This window comes from Tauraco erythrolophus, chromosome 2 (genome assembly GCF_009769465.1).
Source record: "Tauraco erythrolophus isolate bTauEry1 chromosome 2, bTauEry1.pri, whole genome shotgun sequence".
Taxonomy (NCBI): Eukaryota; Metazoa; Chordata; class Aves; order Musophagiformes; family Musophagidae; genus Tauraco; species Tauraco erythrolophus.
The window spans coordinates 66,454,852-66,474,975 of record NC_141466.1 but is presented as its reverse complement, the minus strand read 5'-3'; the positions used below and the strand labels follow the sequence as shown (position 1 = coordinate 66,474,975).

Genomic DNA, 20,124 nt, shown 5'->3' with positions numbered 1-20,124 from the left:
TACAATTAAAGTGAGATGTTGACAGACAAACGCTCTTTAGGAGGAAGCAGAGTCTGTGGTATGCTTTCTGAATGCTCTGCTACATATGGCAGATCTCCAACAATCATTTACGGAGAGCTTTAAATCAACAACTGCACTTCCACTGAAGTAAAAGACAGGGCTGTCTCACTTTTAACCCCTTCATTGATCTGACTGCTGGTTAACTGTATCTTAGGAGCTGTAATCACTTTTTGTTCTTCCAGATACAGCCTGGCCAAGTACAGTGAAAAGCAGCTGAAGCACCTATCAGTACTAGAAAGCTATAGTAAAAATTATGTATTCTTTCATAGGAAATAAAAAATAGTTTTACTAGGAATCTTACGTACATTTTGTGTAAAGAGGTAGAATTGCAGACTTCACCCATTTACGCATACTTTCTAACACATAAAAGCCTAGCTTCAAGGAAAAGCAAGGCAAAACTGCCTCAACCATATAAGCAATCTGCAATGTTTCAGTGATTACTTACATCATCATCAACAAATTATAATCATTTATAAAAACATACAAAGAAATTATAAAGTAGCATATCCACACGAAAAAGGCATCAGACTTGAACTCATTCCAGTTTTGCCACTGGTTCACTTTAGGACCCTGAACCGGTCACTTCACAGTCAGCGACTTCATCCTCTCATCTATTAACCTGGGCCAAAACTGTAAAAAGTCTTGTGAGTTGCCTTGGAACCTAGGAAAAGAAAGCACTGAATAAGCGTTAACTATTATTATGTATACTTAATATATCAACTGCTTATAATCACATTTAGGTTATATATCTCCATGTCATAAGACATAGACACAAGTTTCCAAAGTTGGGTTAATGCCACTTGACTTTGGCAATCCAGTTAGCCACCTCGTCTACACAGTTCCTTTTCTCTAAAGAAGGGAGAGACAGACCAAACTCCACAGAATCTAAGGCAGATGAATACTTCCAGCTTTAGCATAAAATGAACTGCCCTCTTAAAAGACAGACTCCCATTCCAGAGCATCTGAAATCAATGGAAAGGAAACTCATTAAAGATCCAAATCTGAGTTTATCAAAGCCATGAGAACTTCAGACCTTATTAACTAAAGATATTTAACTTTATGTTTACTACATCTGGATTAAGTAGATTATGATACGAATTCTTAGAATCTAATTATATTTAACCTTTTGGGTTTGAGTCAAAGGGATAAAAAAAGGTGTTTTCTTCCCGACTCATCCTTGTAACTTCCTGAGAGGTAACTGCCACAGCCTCGTTGGATTTCTAAAAGAAACACAGAAGAGAGGTTAGAGAGAAAGACTGTAATTCCAGCCCTCTCCAAACTGAACGACATGGGGAATACATGCTGCTTCACGTGCTGAAGTAGCAGGTGCTGCCTGCCTGAGATTTATGACTGTAGTTTACAGTCATTATTCTTATATTGAACATTTTAGACTACTAATAAAGTTAAATAACAAAAGCAAACAATACTTCAGCTTACTAGACTTGGATTCACCTTCTAAGGCTCCTAAATAATCCTGAAAGTGCTGAAATCATAGTTGCAACCAGGTTTAGTCACTCTAACAGTGAGGAAAAACACTAGAGCAGAAATTCAATTCCCTACATGGAACCAGCAATACAGTACAGACGCAGGTAAGGACCAGAGATCAGTGAGATCCCTCAGCTCATTTCTGGCCTGGTGCAACTCAAGGACTTCAAGGATATGTAATCCATATCAAGGCCTAATTTCAACTATAACTATCTACAAATTCCCACCTGGCACAAGTGGTCCATCAGCAAACAGAATGAAGCACCCTCAGCAAGTTTGCACATGACACCAAGTTGTGTGGTGTTGTGGACACACTGGAGGGAAGGGATGCCAGACCTTGACAGTCTGAAGAGGTGGGCCCGTGAGAACCTCATGAAGTTCAACAAGGCCAAGTGCAAGGTCCTGCACGTGGGTCGGGCAATCCCAACCACAAGGACAGGCTGGGCGGAGAATGGATTGAGAGCAGCCCTGAGGAAAAGGACTTGGGAGTGCTGGTGGATGAGAAGCTCAACATGAGCCAACAATGTGCACTGGCAGCCCAGAAAGCCAACCGTGTCCTGGGCTGCATCAAAAGGAGCGTGGCCAGCAGGTCGAGGGAGGGGATTCTGCCCCTCTACTCTGCTCTTGTGAGACCCCACCTGGAATACTGTGTTCAGCTCTGGAGTCCCCAGCACAAGAAGGACATGGCGCTGCTGGACTGGGTCCAGAGGAGGGCCACAAAGATGATCTCAGGGCTGGAGCGCCTCTGCTATGAAGACAGGCTAAAAGACTTGGGGTGTTCAGCCTGGAGAAGAGAAGGCTCCGAGGTGATCTTACAGCAGCCTTCCAGCACCTAAAGGAGGCCTACAGGAAAGCTGGAGAGAGACTTTTTACAAGGGCGTGTAGTCATAGGACAAGGGGCAATGGCTTTAAACTGAAAGAGGGGAGATTTCGATTAGATATAAGGAAGAAATTTTTCTCTCAGAGGGTGGTGAGGCACTGGAACAGGTTGCCCAGAGAAGTTGTGGATGCCCCATCCCTGGAAGTGTTTAAGACCAGGTTGGATGAGGCTTTGGGCAACCTGGTGTAGTGGAGGGTTTCCCTGCCCATGGCAGGGGGGTTGGAACTAGATGATCTTTGAGGTCCCTTTCAACCCTAACTATCCTATGGTTCTATGATTCCTTTTTATACTTTCTGCATGTGACTCAGTCACAATTCTTCATGTGGAAATCCTAAATATGAGATTCCAAAACATGCGCTGTGTAATCTGTATTGCAAACTTCTACCATTCAAGACCAGCTATTAGGCTAACGATAAGACTGATTTAAAAATCATGAGCTTAAATTACTAAAGCTCAAGAAAGCTGAGGGGGAAAAAAATGAGCCACCTAGAAACTTTTAAACCTTTTTTTTAATTAATATTTTCTACTTTTAAGGAAACGCATTTCTCCACATTTTGCAGAAATACAAATGCATTTCTATCTGCATCTGTTCAGCTTGCTCTGAGCATGGCCTTCGGAAGCAACTCCCCCCGATCTTCAACCCCTTCTTACAAAGAGCGCTTGCAGGATTAAATATACTGGGATCATAAAAATTCCCTCCCTAGTCACTCTGCTGGCAACTAACTTGAGGAAGAAAAGAGAACATGGACACATTCAGGATGCAAAACAAAGAGCAAAGTCCATATTAAATCAAAGGACTGCTTCATTTTTTTTCCTCCACGAAGAGGACATTAGCAGGATGCAGCAGCACCTGCTGGAGGGTATAAAATATCACAGGTAAAATACAGAATAAGAGCATAACGTATGAGTGTTATTTAAAAATAAATAAATACAGTTGATGTGGATTTCATTAGTCAGAAATGTGAGTTACCTGAGTTCTCCTTTCCTTTGCCCTCCTCCAAGAGCAAAGACAAGTACCATTCAGCTCCAAGATCCAGACGTCATTCTTGTGACAGAGTGATAAAACCCCAGAGTAAACTTGACCACACTTAAGAATTTATCCAGGTGAAAATCAGGTGCATTTCAAATCACATTATGTGAACCCACTGCTGCTTTACAACCCTTACATTTCACCTTCAGGGAAGACAGAAATAATTTTTGTGCCACAATTAAAAAGTTACGTGATAGCAAAGAGATCAAAACTGAGGTGCCTAGGTTGTGACCCGGGACACTAATGTCCTGGCTCACTCCTGTGTCCTGAACTGCTTCCTCCCTATTCCCCAGCCAAAAATGCTCCACTCCAGTAAAAGAACAGGGCAGAGCAGCTGTGTGCACGTGTGTCCAGTGAAATGGGATTTCTCTCCAGCAGAGAAGTGAGAGGCAAGAGGTTGCATGAGGCAGCAGAGCAGAAAAAGATCTCAGCATCACTTTGAGCTCCATTCTCCACTGGAAAACGAAGCCCCCTGAGTAACAGCCCCAGCCCTACAAGCCCAAGAATGGAAAATGACAAAAAAGAGAGATCACCAATGTCATCCATTCCCTAAATTCCGCTGCCTCCAAACCTAGAAAGTGTTGAATTAACGTGGCAGTTAGTATTAGCAATACTTTCCATTGTTAGTTCCGTAACGCAAGTTGCGTCACTCTTACCGTTGCATGTACCATCCGTACCCACGTGAGCCATCTGATAACACTGGTTCCTTGCTTTGCAGAAATACAAATAACCACATAAACCATATGCAGCAAAATTCATATAAGAACAAAGACTTATTTTCAAGGTTTATCTTTTACTTCACGACTGAATTTCTGGGTTTACTCTAACCTTCTTCTTTTCAAAACAAGAAATACCAGAATTAACATGACATGTTGTGGTTTAGCCCAGCTGGCCACACAGCTGCTCGCTCACCCTCTCCCACTACTGGGGAATGGGGAAGAGAGTTTGCCGTGGTTTAGGCCGATCTGGCAACTAAACTCCACACAGCCGCTCACTCACCCTCCCCCACCCCCCGGGGATGAGCAAGGGAATTAAAGGAGAAAAGGAAAAGAGACCCGTGGGTTGAGATAAGAACAATTTAATACTACTACTACGAATATATGAATACACACATAAATGTACAATGATAAACATATACAAATGAGTGATGTACAGTGTAATTGCTCACCACCCCTTGACCAAGGCCCGTCTCATCCCGAACTAACAATCCCGAAACAGTTCGGTCCCGACACCACAATACCAGATGAGCGAGAGGCCCGAAAATAGAGAGAGAGAGAGAGAGAGAGAGTACTCTAAGAGTTCAAGAGTGAGAGCCCTGGAAGAGCAAAGGCCCTTCTTTCCAGCTGACTCTCATTTTTATACTGGGCATGATGCTGCATGATATGGAACACTAATTGGCCAATTTGACCCTCAATCCTAAGTCCAAGTACAAACCACAAGGTGAGTCATGGACCCCCCCATCCTGGCCATGCTCCCCCCTATCCTGTTGTGCTCCTGCACACTGGCAAGAACACGGCAGCTGAAAAGTCCTTGAGACCTCAGTGCCAGCTATAAACATCAGTGTGCTGTCAGCGTTCTTCTCAGAGCAAGTCTCAGACTAAAACCAAAACAGAATTAAAGGGGAAAAGAGAAAGGTACTTTTGGGTTGAGATAAGAAGAACTTAATAATAATATAAAATTAAAAGTAATAATGATAAAATAATAATAAAATACAAATATATATATATAATGATAATTATATATACAAACAAGTGATGCACAGTGTAATTGCTCACCACCCAGTGACCAACACCTGTCCCGTCCTGGACTAATGATCCCAAAACAGGTAAGTCCCAACACCACAATCCCAGAAGAATGAGGGGCCCAAAAAGAGAGTAAGAGAGAGAGAGCACTCCGAGAGACCAAGATACTGAGAGCAAGAGCCCCAGAAAAGCCAAAGCGTCTTCCCGGTCAACCCTCATCTATGTACTGGGCATGATGTTGCATGATACAGAATATTTCATTGGCCAATTTGGCCCTCAATCTTAAGTCTACGTTCAAATCATAAGGGGAATTGTGGACACTTTGTCCCAGCCACGCTCCACCCCGGCATGTTGTGCTCCTGCACGCTGGCAAGAACTTGGCAAGCTGAAAGGTCCTTCATGTCCCTGTACCAACTATAAACATTAGTGCGCTATCAACATTCTTCTCGTAACAAATCCCAGACTAAAACCAAAACACAGAGCTCTTCTAGCTGTTAAACACAGTGTTCTCCCATTGCACGTAAGTCGGGGCAATTCCAACCACAAGTACAGGCTGGGCAGAAAATGGATTGAGAGCAGCCCTGAGGAAAAGGACTTGGGAGTGCTGGTGGATGAGAAGCTCAGCATGAGCCGGCAATGTGCGCTGGCAGCCCAGAAAGCCAACTGTGTCCTGGGCTGCATCAAAAAAAAGCGTGGCCAGCAGGTCGAGGGAGGGGATTCTGCCCCTCTACTCTGCTCTCATGAGACCCCACCTGGAATACTGTGTTCAGCTCTGGAGTCCCCAACACAAGAAGGACATGGAGCTGCTGGACCGGGTCCAGAGGAGGGCCACAAAGATGATCTCAGGGCTGGAGCACCTCTGCTATGAAGACAGGCTGAGAGAGTTGGGGCTGTTCAGCCTGGAGAAGAGAAGGCTCCGAGGTGATCTTACAGCAGCCTTCCAGTACCTAAAGTGGGCCTACAGGAAAGCTGGAGAGGGACTTTTTACAAGGGCGTGTAGTGATAGGACAAGGGGCAATGGCTTTAAACTGAAAGAGAGGAGATTTTGACTAGGTATTGGAAATAAATTCTTCATTCTGAGGATAGTGAGGCAATGGAACAGGTTTCCCAGAGAAGTTGTGGATGCCTCATCCCTGGAAGTGTTTAAGGCCAGGCTGGATGAGGCTTTGAGCAACCTGGTGTAGTGGAAGGTGTCCCTGCCCATGGCAGAGGGTTGGAACTAGATGATCTTTAATGTCCCTTCCAACCTAAACCATTCTATGATTTAACAATTCTACAAAAGAAGGAAAAGTAACAAGAAATTCAGATCTCTAAATCTTCTGAGAGATTAATCATTGAAGGCAAAAAGCCACATTACACTATTTAATTCAGACTCCAAATACAACAAGTCTTTTACCTGGGTACTCCTTTATTAAAGGAAATAACTTCAGTGTCTTCTAGACATTCCACAGTATTGGAAACTTTAACTCATCCATCAGTGCCACAAGTAGCTTCAGTAGTTAATAGCCCTGTTTAGAAACAGCAACCTTCTACTGGAATTTCTCAGGAGGTCACTATTGCTATGATTTTAGTTCTTTAATTAAAAGAGCCCTTCAATATTATTTGTTCCCCATGAAGATACTTGCACACTTTGAGCAAAGAGCTGGTAAATCTTTCTTCACAACCTAAACAAATTGAGGTCCTTCAGTTGCTTGCTCTGAAGTGTCTTTTTCCAGCCATAAGAGGAGCAAGAAAATTGAACAGTTAAAACAAAACACTCAGAGTTCTTGGAAACAGCTGAACCTGAAACTGAATGATGGTAAACAACGTTTTTTATGTCAGTAGAAACTGAGGGATCTTAGCATCCCATAGGGGCACGACCTGCATTTGCACTTAAGAGCACTCAGTGCAAAAAATCATGAATGCTCCTGCCCATTCACGACACTGGTTTTACAAAAATAACTTTTTTTCTTTGTAGAGCTCAAACATTTCTGAAGCTTTGCAACATTTAGTTCAAGTACATTATCAAAACAACACTGTGGGCTCTGGGAGAAAGACTGTTTATGGTTTACAGACATGATCTTTAAGGCCCCTTCCAACCCAATTCATTCTATGATTCTATATTACAAGGGAGTTGCAATAAAATCATACCACCTTGTTTTCACTCCTGACTGCACTAAACACCTGGATGAAATCAAGCGCAAACAAACTTTCTTGCATTGTTTCCAGGCTCAGCTTTTACTTACGTGGTTAGCAGCACCTCATCTCTTCACAGTTCATAAACAGTGATGCTTTATTCACCGCCGATCTTGCACTAAACGACATGAGGAAAAGACCTTTATCCCACATTCAGATCTTTTAGGAAGTCTCCATGTGGGGTATTTTTCTATTTTGGCTCTGTGCTCTCTTACAAGAATGAGATTCAAGTTCCTCCACTCAGTTATTCCTACTGCTGTTAACACTCACACACCTGTGTAAGAGGAACAGACTGTGACAAAAACCACTCTTGAGGGGTTCAAGCATCTGCAGCACCCCCCAATTTTTCAAAATGGGAATGATTTGGTGCAAAGGAGGAACAAAGCTGTTCAGTATGGCGCTGTTCTGCTCCAGCCTTTGCACTGTCACCTTTGGACACTCAAGATCATTAGAACCATGTGGCTATGAAGCGCTACCTTATGAAGGACAAGAAGTTGCATAGGTATGCTGACAATTTTATCTGTGTCGTACGTGTGCATATGGAGTTTGTTCATCTTCTGAAACACACGCTTCAGCTCAGTTTCATCTTAACTGTTGACATGTGCAGCTATAGCAGTTTCTGCATTCTGTTTAGGATGTAGTAAGGAAAACAGGAAAGCTGGAGAGGGACTTTTTACAAGGGCGTGTAGTCATAGGACAAGGGGCAATGGCTTTAAACTGAAAGAGGGTAGATTTACTTTAGATATAAGGAAGAAATCTTTCACTGAGAGGGTGGTGAGGCACTGGAACAGGTTGCCCAGAGAAGTTGTGGCTGCCCCATCCCTGGAAGTGTTCAAGGCCACGTTGGATGAGGCTTTGGCCAACCTGGTGTAATGGAGGGTGTCCCTGCCCATGGCAGGGGGGTTGGAAATAGATGATCTTTGAGGTCCCTTCCAACCCAAACTATTCTATGATTCTATGAAAACAAAACACACAGAAAAATCACTTGAGAAGACAGTTGCTTGGTACAAGACTTGGATCCTCACACCGCTTCACATACAAGTCAGCACATCCCTGAAGAAAGCCTCCAGAAATCCATTTGTTGCCCAACTAACACTGACTTGGATTCTGCAATCTTGAGGGGCTGGCTCATGAACTCAGGACCCCCACCGTAATAACAGTGATTCACCTTCACTCAGATTTTGCTTTCCCGCTGACACTGCGTAAGAGGTATGTTTAAATCCAATGCATCAGTAAATTTGACTCTGCATAAGACAGACACTCCTTCACTGGGAACTAGACAAACAATACAAAACTAATTTGCACAGGACACAGAACTCTCGTGTTATCAACAGCTTTTAGTTGTTAAAAATGCCAGGAGTAGTCATTGTCAACAGACGTTTAAAAACCTGCTTTACTTGCTGCAGGACCTAAACAATTATTCCTGATTTGGATGTTTCAAAGCCCTTTATTTGTGGTCTTCCTGTTCCTTTTATAAAATTTTGTTTGGTTTGCTCCCTAACTCCGTGGTTGGAAACTCCATTAGAATACCTGAGAGCCTAAGAAATATTGACTTTTTATTTGCCCAACTGCTCCAAGGAAAACATTTCTGTTTGCCTTTAAAACCTGGCATCATTTCAATGTCCTTGTTTACCTCTGAAACTAAGCACCCTTAGAACACCAGCAACTCAGCTTCAAGCCTGTTTACAGCGGAGGCTTTAGTAACCAAAATAGAGAAGGCAGAGACACCACATTACTCTGTATCATCCTGTTATGTGCAGCCTTAGGGATATCATTCCATAGACAGTTTGAGAAACAGAGTGGTCAGGAGCCCCGTTTTGTTTAGAGCCTCCACATACAACCTATTCTTCAGATTTAATGGGCACTAAAAGCTTAAAGTCTAATACAGTTTAACAGCTGCTAATCACGTAGCCCTTTTATGGTTTTATTAAATGTCTTATTTTTCTTCGTCTCAACTATATAAAGTGCATCAAAACACAGTAAACGATGGATTAAAAATCTACACAGCAAAAATGATCACAGACATCTGTCACATGGATAAAATTGAGAAAAAATATTGGAAAAAATATAGGAAAATGTTTCTCTTTCAATATTCAGTTAAGTCTAGGTAATGAAAATGTCTTGCTTTTTCCTAAGAAAGTACTGAAGACAAGTATCTGACTATTCACGTGCAACATCTAGTTTTCATCTGAATAAACAAGTTGTTGCTTCCTCTCCACAACGCTGCCAACAGGAGGGTATAGTTTCCCATCTAGACGTAAAGTGTTTTACTAAACCTAGCCAAACACTGAGAATATTTTGAGGTTGCCTACACTTTACGTCCTCTCATTCACTAAATTCCACTGACAAAAACGAACGTGTGCAATGGCTCTCGAGCTGCAAATGCTCAATTTTACTACAGCAGTAAATCTGTACAGGTTCTGGCAGGATTTAGTACAGGCTAGTGCTTAGAAGAACTGCAGTCTATACAGACAAATGTGAGGTGAAATACAATACAGAGAGAGAGTAAGGTGAGGAAAGGCAAGCATCTTGGTAGTTCCCAGTTTTACTTCTCATAATGTAAGCACACACGTAACTTACCCATTCCTTGTAGGCATACATTGTAAAAGGAACCAAGAGCTGTATTAAATACGTGACATATGTTGGCTAGCCCAGTTCAAAGTCCAGAGTTGGTACGTTATGGTGCCTCTATGATGTGTCAAACTACACATATTATATTAGGCTGGGCTCATGAATAGGTGAAAACCACAAATAGGTTTCAAAGCACATGGGTAGGGGTAAACAAGAGATTACTCACACCTTTTAGGGCTGAATAGTTGAGTAAGTATGTTGCCAAACCAGGTAAGCAAAAGAGCCTTGATGCTTAAAATTTGTCTGTATCTCTGCATAAAGTTTGTAACAAGACCTCAATCACAATTTGATGATATTGGCTAAAAGATTGCCCCTGTTATGTACTCCCTTGACCTCTGACTCACTCTGTGTAATCAATACTTTGAAGGAAATACAATAAAGTAATTCATAAAGGACACTTCCCTCCTCCACATGATCAGCTCTCATGTGCATATTTACAAAGCTAAATTAGTATAACAAAAAAAAAAAAAAAAAGGACAAAAAGACCTTGACTTGAACTTGACATACATGTGAATAGCTGCAAGCAATCTTATCTAGCTCACCTGGAATTATCTTTTTTTTTTTCCTCTTTTACATTCTTGTGCTTCGCCACACCCACTACATTCCATGAATCAAGGTGGATCAGAGGCATGTCACTTTATTCGGGCTATCGTACCACATCTTTAGAGCCACTCCACAGTTTGCATCTACAGGTAACACAACCTGCCAAACCCCTACATATGTGAAAGCCATTAGAAAGAAACAAGCCCGAATGTATACAGCATTTAGAATAAACATGCTAGCAGGATACACAGAATGAAATTCAGATCCTCTGCGTAGGTCAATCATGCAGCTACAGATATGTCTTTTTTGCAGTTTTTACGATGAAATTAAAAATGGAATGCTCTGTGCCATTAAAGGACACGTTTTTCTTATTTACGTAGGGCTGATTTCGTTCTTATTCAGCACCAGTAACCTAGCAGGTTTTGCAGAATTACCATTCCTCTCGGCCCCCCATGGTTCCCTACAAGCCTCCCTCACCTCGGCTCGGCTCGGCTCGGCTCAACTCCCCTTCCCTTCCCTCCCCTCCCCTCCCCTCGGCCCCTCATGGCTCCCCTACAGCTCCCCTCACCTCAGCAGAGCTCACCTCACCTCGGCGCAGTCCCCTTCAGCCCCTCATCACCTCCGCTCCGTCCCTTTCAGCCCTCCCTCACCTCGGCCGCCCCCACCTCCGCTCCCCTCAACGCTCCGCCATCCCCTCAGCACCCCCACCCCCGCCGAAGCCTCAAAGTGCGACGCCCACTCCCCTGGAGCCAATGGGAGCTCCCTCCCGCGGGCCCTCAGCCAATCGCGTCCGGCGGAGGCGGGGCCCGCCGACGAGCGCTCCCCGCTACCGCGGCGCCCCGCGCAGGGGCAGCGCCGCCGTCGCCGCCGCTAATGGCAGTTGGGGCCGTGCGGGCGGCGGACGCGCAGGCGCTGTGCTTTCCACCCCCCCCCCCCCCCGCCCCGGTCCCTTCCAGCCCCCCCCTGCCGCAGCCGGTCACCTCCAGCGCCGCGCAGCAGCGGGCCCTCACGGTGGGGTCGCGGCGGCAGCGGCGGCGGCGGCGGTGGGTGGGGAGGTCCCCCGCGCGGGGCGGCTGTGGTGACTGGCGCCGCCCGAGCGCAGCCCGGCGCAGGGCCGCGGGACCCACTTCCCCCGAGCTCGGCTCGTCGGACCGCCGGGTGGCTGCGCCTCAGCCCCCTCGGTGCTGAGGTGAGGGGAAGGAGGTGTCGGGAGGCTGCGTGGAGGTGTCGGGGCCGTCCGCCGCCGGCCGGAGCTCCCCGCCACCGCGGGGCGAGGCCGGTCCGTTCGCTGAGGTGCCTCGTCCCGCCGGCCCGCCCTGCAGGTTCGGGCTCCGGGCGCTGGGCGACCGCGCTGGTTTCGCGTACGGCGCTGCGGGAGCCGGTCCTGTGCAGCGGGTAAGTTCGTAGCGGCCGAGCGGCATCTTGCCGGAAGCTTTCCGGCCGGGAGAGCGCATTTCTCACCGGACCGAGCAGCGGAGACTTGGAAATCGGGCTGAGGAGGCGGAGAGGTTCAGGAGCAGGTGGCTGTAGTGCTGATGGGGTTTCATAGCTGGCTGCGATACCGGGTGTGAAAAACACAAACGCTTGGCATGTCTGGAGTGTCTCGACGCCAATACTGTGGTCTTGTGTCTTACTGTGCTATGAAAAGCTCTGGTTCTGCTTTTTAAAGCACCTGACAATGTGAAACGGGTCATTCTCTGCTCCGTAGCTCATCTCTCCTATTTTTTTTTCTTCTTTAAAGAGGCTGTGTGTTACACGTCCTCTGTATTAGGAGATACCTTAACGCTGGTTTTGATGATCCTTTCTTCCAACGTTTGTATCTCATAATGAAATTTTAGCTGTTCCTTAGTGGGGGGGATGATTTCCCATGCTTTGAATTCCACTCACTGCTAAAGCTTTAGGTAACATTAAAGCTTCTTACACTTTTACAGTAATACACTCACAGTCTTAAAGAGTTTGGGGAAAAGGGTTGAGATAGGCCAAAAGATAGTACTACAGTTAGGAAGATACCAGCTGTTCTTCTTAGAATCACCCTAGTTTGTACAAGTGAGAGAAAGGAGAAATTTGCTGGACTGGGGCTGCTCTTGAGAAGTAAATACACTGTCTAACAATGTGGCAGAAGTTTTTGTAAAAACTGGAGGTTCACTTCCTCCTTCTTAAAAGCTTATAGAATAATTGCGGACCTTCCTGAACAAAGTGCTCCTGTCACACATACTAAGTCGGGGGAGGGGGAGGGGGAGGTGAGGGAGCTTACAGTCGTACCTTGCATTCGTAATAGACGTGAAATCCTTGGTAAGAAATACTTGCCTCATAGCTGAGGTCACTAATGATTTTTTTAATTTATTTTTTTTATGATACATAAAGAACAGGTTTAAATACTGTTATGGTACAGCAGCTTAGAAGGAAAACAGAAGTAGAAGTTACTCCTGGCAGTTCCATGTATAGAGTAAGCAATGAGTAAATAGGAATGTTGAAAGACTCAAAAGTCTTCCAGTAACTTGAGAGGGTAGAAACTGTGGAAAAGGAAAGGTGGGATGAAAAAGAAAAATTATAATTACAGTAGAAAACTGGTCTGAACAGTGATGTGTAAGCAGGATTTCGAGTTGCACAGGACTTTTAAATGTGGAGCTGGAATTGTTCAGGTGCCTGTGCTTGAACACGAGGAATGATGCTGATTGTCTGGCTTGGAATGTAGGATTGCAATAAGACACACAGAACGATAGAATAATTGCTTAAAAGAGAAAAAACAATTCTTCCTTTGATTTAGTGTGGAATGAAAAAAATCTCATTGCTCATTTGTTTTAATATATGAAAAACTATGACAATATATGGGAAACTTCTGAAGTCATTAGGGAAATATACTGTTGACTTCAGTGGTTGTTTAGACTGGTTATTTTGCAGTTGATTTCTATAAGGAAGATGTACGTGATATATAGCTAGTTAAACTGGTTCCAGTACAATTATTTTGTGTTACATGCCTTATCTTTTTAAATTTTTCAGGTGCATCTGATTACCTGCTGGAAATACTCTGCAATATCAACAATGAACTCGATGTTAACATTATTTTTTTCTGGAATAGTTACCTGTTGTGCTCACTCCACTGGTGATTCGGTATCCAGGTTACTCCTCGTGTCCTTTGATGGCTTCAGGGCTGATTACTTGGAAACCTATAAACTTCCTCATCTTCAGGAGTTCATCGAGGAGGGCGTGCTTGTAAAACAAATTACAAATACTTTTATCACCAAGACTTTCCCAAACCATTATACCATAGTGACAGGTTTATATGAAGAAAGCCATGGCATCGTGGCTAATGACATGTACGATGCAGATGCCAGGAAAAAGTTTTCACAGTTCAATGATTCAGATCCCTTCTGGTGGAACGAGGCAGTTCCAATCTGGGTGACAAATCAACAGCAGGGAAATGGAGCAAGTGCTGCTGCTATGTGGCCTGGTACCGATGTAAAAATTAACAATACAACCCCCCAATTCTTTATGAAGTATAACTTCTCAGTAACGTTTGAGGAGAGAGTGGAGAAAATTGTTGCGTGGCTGAACAGCTCTAATCCAGTAGTCAGTTTTGCTACGTTATACTGGGAAGAGCCAGATGCAAGTGGGCACAAGTACGGACCAGATGACACCGAGAACATGCGCAAAGTATTAGAAGAAGTGGATAACCATATTGGCTTCCTTACTAATAAATTGAAGGCGTTAGGTTTGTGGGACACTATTAATGTTGTAATAACAAGTGATCACGGAATGGCTTCCTGTTCTGCAAAGAAGCTGATTATCCTGGATGACTGCATTGGTCGCAATAACTATACTCTGATAGACAAGACTCCAGTCGCTGCAGTGCTGCCGAAGCAGAGTATGTTGTGGTTTTTTTTTTAAGTCATACACTGAGAATTAAATCTTCTTTATCTTACTACTAAAAAGTACACGCTATGGGAGACTGTTCGCATCTTTTGCACAACCAGTGTAGTTCGTGTTGTAGAACTTTGACATAATTCAATGAATAAGCTAAAGAATGTTTGTTTATTTAGAAATTACTTTGTTTTGGTAAACAATGGGCCAAGGAGAGTTTCTTAGCAAATTGCTATGGGTAGTAGAAATGGTCCTGGTACAGCTTATTGAGAAAGTAGATAGGCATTTAGTATGCCTGCTCTCCTGTTGCTTGCTTAGTCTATATGGTTGTAATTCACAATGAGCATGAAATAAACCCTCATGTTTATTCAGGCTAAAAATGCCATTGTCTAGACTTAAAGTAAAAAATCTAAGCCCAACTTCTTTGATCACTTTACCACTTCTGTTTCTGTGAATGAAGCTTTAAGTTTTCATACTGCGAATTCAGTTTTTGTATCTTGGAGTAGTTAAGACAACTGTCTTAAGTATTTAAGACAACTACTGTGTCTTAAATCATGACACTGCTAGTCTCAAGTTTCCACAATTGTGGCCTCACTGGAGCAATTCTAATGAACAAAGTGATTTATACAGTAAGAAAATTTAATACTTACTGCTTTGGATAAAATACTGACTGGTTTGGTATGTGATTGGTTGTTTTCTCTTGATTTCTCTGCTTTAATTTTGCTCTCCTCCCATGCAAGCCCAGAGGGTAAGTTGAATAGTAGGTCCAAAACCATAGCTGTGAGGTGCCCGATTTTAAAATGAGAGCAAATTGTGAAATCCACCTCAGTGCATGTAGTGTTTCATTAGGGACATGAAACAATCATTTTCTATGTGTCTTTTAAAAAATAATTGTTTTGAAATAAAATGGATCTTAGGTTTAGTGACAGATAATTGCAGTAAACAGGACATAATTTCCAGCTGTTTCACATGCAGTTTTTTTTCTTGGCAGACAAAAGGGATGTGTATAACTTACTGAAAAAATGTAACAGTCACATGAAAGTGTATCTCAAAGAAGAAATTCCAGACAGATTTCATTATCGTCATAATAAGAGAATTCAACCCATCATTCTGGTTGCAGACGAAGGCTGGACAATTGTGCAAAACGAGTCGCTTTCAAAATGTAAGTGCCTTTTCCTCGTTTGTGCTCTTAGAGGCTTATGTTGGTAAACTGTCTGGGTTTTATTCCAGCCATCTGTAGGATGGTTCTAGTTTAGCGAGTGGAGTCCTGGCACTGTGCAACCTTAGGAACATCTCAGCATGTTCTAGAACATTCTCAGCCTGAGCCTGACACGTTTTAACAGATGAGGAAGAGATGGGGGATATTCCGTTGGCTAAAACACTTTGGCATGTTCCATTTAATAGCCTGAGGTACACTAGGCAAGTTGGCAATCTGTCTCAAGCTTCACTAAAGTGTGGTTTAACTATTTTTTGTATATAAAATATATATAAAAGGGAGCATAAACTGAAGAATGCAAGATACAACATTTAATGTTACAGTACATATACTAGGAAACAAAAATAAATGGGAAGAAATACTAAAAATAATAGGAACACAACAATAATGGTCAAAGAAGCCAGAGTTCTTCCTGTTATGGGCATCAAATAACATGTTTTAAAGACAAAAACCAAAACAGATGTTACTCCAGACAGTGCATCGCTAAGCTATGCACTTTCTTCCTGCTAGGTGCTATGAATGTCAAATTGCATACATATTTGTGTATATATATGTGTGTGTGTATATATATATGTGTGTATATATTTCCAGGTGTTTCACATGCAGCATTTTTAGGCAGACAAGAGAGGCCTATATAATTTACTGAAAAAAATGCAACAGCCACATGCAAGTATATCTCAAAGAAAAAACTCCAGATAGATTTCATTATCATTGTAATAAGGGAATTCAACCCATAATTCTGGCTGCAGACGGAGGCTGCGTGTGTGTGTGTGTATATATATATATATATATATATATGCATATGTGGGTGTGTGTTCAGAAAGTGATTGGGCAGATTCTTGGGAAAAAAATCCATCAATAGAAATTAAATACAAAGGTGCCAACTTCTAGGAAGTTTCTGAGCAGCCAACAGCTTGAGGCTGGTCCGTATTTCAGGGCTAACTCCCTTGGATACTTCCCAGGCTCCCTGTTACCACCGTTCTCAGAGACAGGATGCTGGGTGGTGTAAACATCCAGTTTCATAGAATCATAGAATGGTTTGGGTTGGAAGGGACCTCAAAGATCATCTAGTTCCAACCCCCCTGCCATGGGCAGGGAAACCCTCCACTACACCAGGTTGCCCAAAGCCTCATCCAACCTGGCCTTGAACACTTCCAGGGATGGGGCACCTACAGCTTCTCTAGGCAACCTGTTCCAGTGCCTCACCACCCTCTGAGAGAAAAATTTCTTCCTTATATCTAATCAAAATCTGTCCTCTTTCAGTTTAAAGCCATTTCCCCTTGTCCTATGACTACAGGCCCTTGTAAAAAGTCCCTCTCCAGCTTTCCTGTAGGCCCCCTTTAAGTACTGGAAAGCTGCTATAAGATCACCTCGGAGCCTTCTCTTCTCCAGGCTGAACACCCCAAGTCTTTTAGCCTGTCTTCATAGCAGAGGCGCTCCAGCCCTCGGATCATCTTCGTGGCCCTCCTCTGGACCCGGTCCAGCAGCTCCATGTCCTTCTTGTGCTGGGGACTCCAGAGCTGAACACAGTATTCCAGGTGGGGTCTCACGAGAGCAGAGTAGAGGGGCAGAATCCCCTCCCTCGACCTGCTGGCCACGCTTCTTTTGAGGCAGCCCAGGACATGGTTGGCTTTCTGGGCTGCCAGTGCACGTTGCTGGCTCATGTTGAGCTTCTCATCCACCAGCACTCCCAAGTCCTTTTCCTCAGGGCTGCTCTCGATCCATTCTCCGCCCAGCCTGTACTTGTGTTTAGAATTGCCCCGACCCACGTGCAGGACCTTGCACTTGGCCTTGTTGAATTTCATGAAGTTCTCACAGGCCCACCTCTCCAGCCTGTTGAGGTCCCTCTGGATTTCACCCAGTTTGGCTCTTCTTAACTGTCTGCTCTTTGCACATTTAGGTTCAAATTTTCTCATTATTTGTACAAAAAGTACTGCTTTTAATGTAAGATATGTTTATATTTTATTTCCCCACAGATTTGTTACAATCATCTTCAAATTGACAGCACTTAGCACACGTGTTCTCTAATAGAGGTGTCTGTCTTGTTTAGGGTTAGATTCAATTTCATGTACCTAAAAATAGCTAATAAATATATATGTATAACAGCAGCATTGTATCAGCTGAAGTGAATCACTTTTCAAAACAATTTTGCTATCAAAGGCTTCCTAGAAGTAGGCAGAGTAGGTTTTTAGCCTAACAGGCTGTTCAAGTGTTTATTGTGCTTACCTTCACGGAGAAAGTGGCAGCATAGTGACTGGCAAATGTACCAGTTCCTACACTCTTCCTGGCAATGTCGGCACACACCAGCACTCCTGCTTCAGAGGTGAAAGATAGGAAACTTCGTTGGAGAGGGGACTTGGAACAGCTCTGTTCAAAACAAGCAAGTAGCAGAAGGGGCTGGGGGGGAAAGGGTAGTCAGGAAACTGATGAGGACTGCATTAAAACAAGATAGATGTGGTGCAGTAGTATCTTTGTGGTAACAAGCATCACGGTGGAAAACATTCAAAAGGAATATTGGAAGTATACTGAAGTGGTGAGTGTGATTTAATAGGAATCTTGACATTTCACATCCGAAACTTCAATGAAGCAGCCAAGGAGACAGTTCTTGGAGAGACTGGTTAAATTGTTTACTAAGAAATGAACTCAAAACTTAAATGCAGTCACTCAAACACTGTGCTGTGGGCACTATGAGAAATTTTTGCATCTTGAACAGATCTTTCAGGCATGTTACTAGGAAATTTGACTATGGCTGCTTTTTAGCTGTTTATATTCCACTAAAAATCAGAGTGAGTATTTCTTAAAAACCTACCAAATGTCCAAGTACTGGTGATCCTGTAGCCACAAACATTTTGTTGTATGCCTGTCACAGGCATCGTGATCCTTTGACTGTTTTTCTTGAGTGTCCCTTCACCTGAAGCACCTAATCTGATAAGCATGATTTGAGGGTACTTAATATGCTCGAACCGAACACTATCAAGGGGAAAGGGCTTGGCTTTTAAGAAGTAATTAAGTGTCTGCTTTGCAAGGGGGAGATGTCTTTCCAAAATCTGGGAAGTACAAATTTGCATTCCAGCTACTGAGTCGTTGCCGAGCGGCAACATCCTTTGAAGCTTTGGCATGAGGAGTGGGAAGGGGAAAACTGGAAATGTTGATGACCAAAGGAAGAGAGCTAATGGGGGGGTGAGGGGTAACCACAGCTGAAGACCAGTATGGGAAAAGACTTCTGGAGACTGGGGAAGAGGGAAGGAACTCTGGGTTCCTTCAGTGTTTGATCCAACAGCTGCTTTTATGTTCTGCATTAATCTTTGGTTAGGCTATCTGCCTTCTGAGAGGGAGGGGACTACTCGATATGCAAACAGAAACTGTGATGCTAACTCTCAGCTTTGCATTTCTCCAGTAGGTGACCATGGCTATGACAACGCTCTCCCAAGCATGCATCCGTTCCTGGCTGCTCGTGGGCCTGCTTTTCATCGGGGTTACAAGCAGGACACAATGAACAATGTTGACATTTACCCCATGATGTGCCACATTCTGGGGCTGACACCACAGCCACACAACGGCACTTTAAGTAACGCCAAGTGTTTGCTCACTGACCAGTGGTGCATAAGTCTTCCAGAAGCTATTGGGATAGTTATTGGGGCTTTTATGATTCTGACTACTTTCACCTGCATTATAATAATTGCAAAGAACAGAGTAGCTCCCCCACGGCCGTTTTCCCGACTTCAGTTACAGTATGATGATGACGATCCTTTAATCGGATAGCATACAGGGAGCCTCGCCTCGCCTCGCTTGCTCAATAGTGATTTCAGGAAAAGAGTTCGAACTTGCACTGGATGGCATTCTTCCATGCACTTTAATGATATCTGTATAAAATACTGTACAGCCAGATCTTGCTAACTTGTTTGTGTCTGCTACCTGACTAGTAGCCCTGCAAAAATATTTTCAGAACAAAACGGTGAACAGGTGGCTTTCTGCTGGACGAGATGCTTAACAAAACAAGGATGCTTAGTTTTTCATTCAAGTCTTTAAATGCTTTCAAAATGAGATTCTAGAGTATGAACTAGCCAGGATAGACTAAGTGCATTTTAACATTTGTAAATGATAATTGGTTTTTTGTATTAAATTTAAATTAATGTTGACTTCTTTTAATGTTCTTGTACCTGTATTGGAAAGAAGATCTTTTTTTTTATGAGAGTTAGAAGTTAGTTCTATTTGGACAGTAATTCTGATTTGTTCTTAAATTTGGGGATAGAGGATGTAGAAAAGATCCGGTACTTCTGTTTCCCCCCTAAGGCAGCAATATGACAAGAAACTGGTGAGAACAAAAACCTTAAGTAAGTGAGGAAGGAATTGGTGCATACCACTTCTATTTTGAGCCATAAAGTACGCAGCTCAGCAGTTACAACACTGGGTACGTAGTTCTGACATTTCTGGATGTGTATTTGTGGATGACTTTGCACTCAGAGAGTTGGATGGTACTACTTGCTATCTTAAGGATGAC

At 43.4% G+C, this 20,124-nt stretch overlaps 1 protein-coding gene across 1 annotated transcript; it reads left to right on the top strand.

Moving 5' to 3' along the window:
- The first annotated feature begins 13,580 nt into the window (after nucleotides 1–13,580).
- ENPP4 (ectonucleotide pyrophosphatase/phosphodiesterase 4) lies at nucleotides 13,581–20,075 on the top strand. The gene is made up of 3 exons (XM_009989431.2): nucleotides 13,581–14,411; nucleotides 15,399–15,569; nucleotides 19,021–20,075. The coding sequence occupies exons 1-3, from the start codon at nucleotides 13,589–13,591 to the stop codon at nucleotides 19,383–19,385; spliced, it is 1,359 nt and encodes a 452-aa protein (XP_009987733.1). The 5' UTR covers nucleotides 13,581–13,588; the 3' UTR covers nucleotides 19,386–20,075.
- The last annotated feature ends 49 nt before the right edge of the window (nucleotides 20,076–20,124 follow it).

Coding starts and splice junctions, on each gene's coding strand:
- ENPP4 (XM_009989431.2), top strand. CDS start 13,589: ATGAACTCGATGTTAACATTATTTTTTTCTGGAATAGTTACCTGTTGT. Junction 14,412..15,398: donor TGCAGTGCTGCCGAAGCAGA/GTATGTTGTGGT, acceptor TTTTCTTGGCAG/ACAAAAGGGATGTGTATAAC. Junction 15,570..19,020: donor AAACGAGTCGCTTTCAAAAT/GTAAGTGCCTTT, acceptor GCATTTCTCCAG/TAGGTGACCATGGCTATGAC.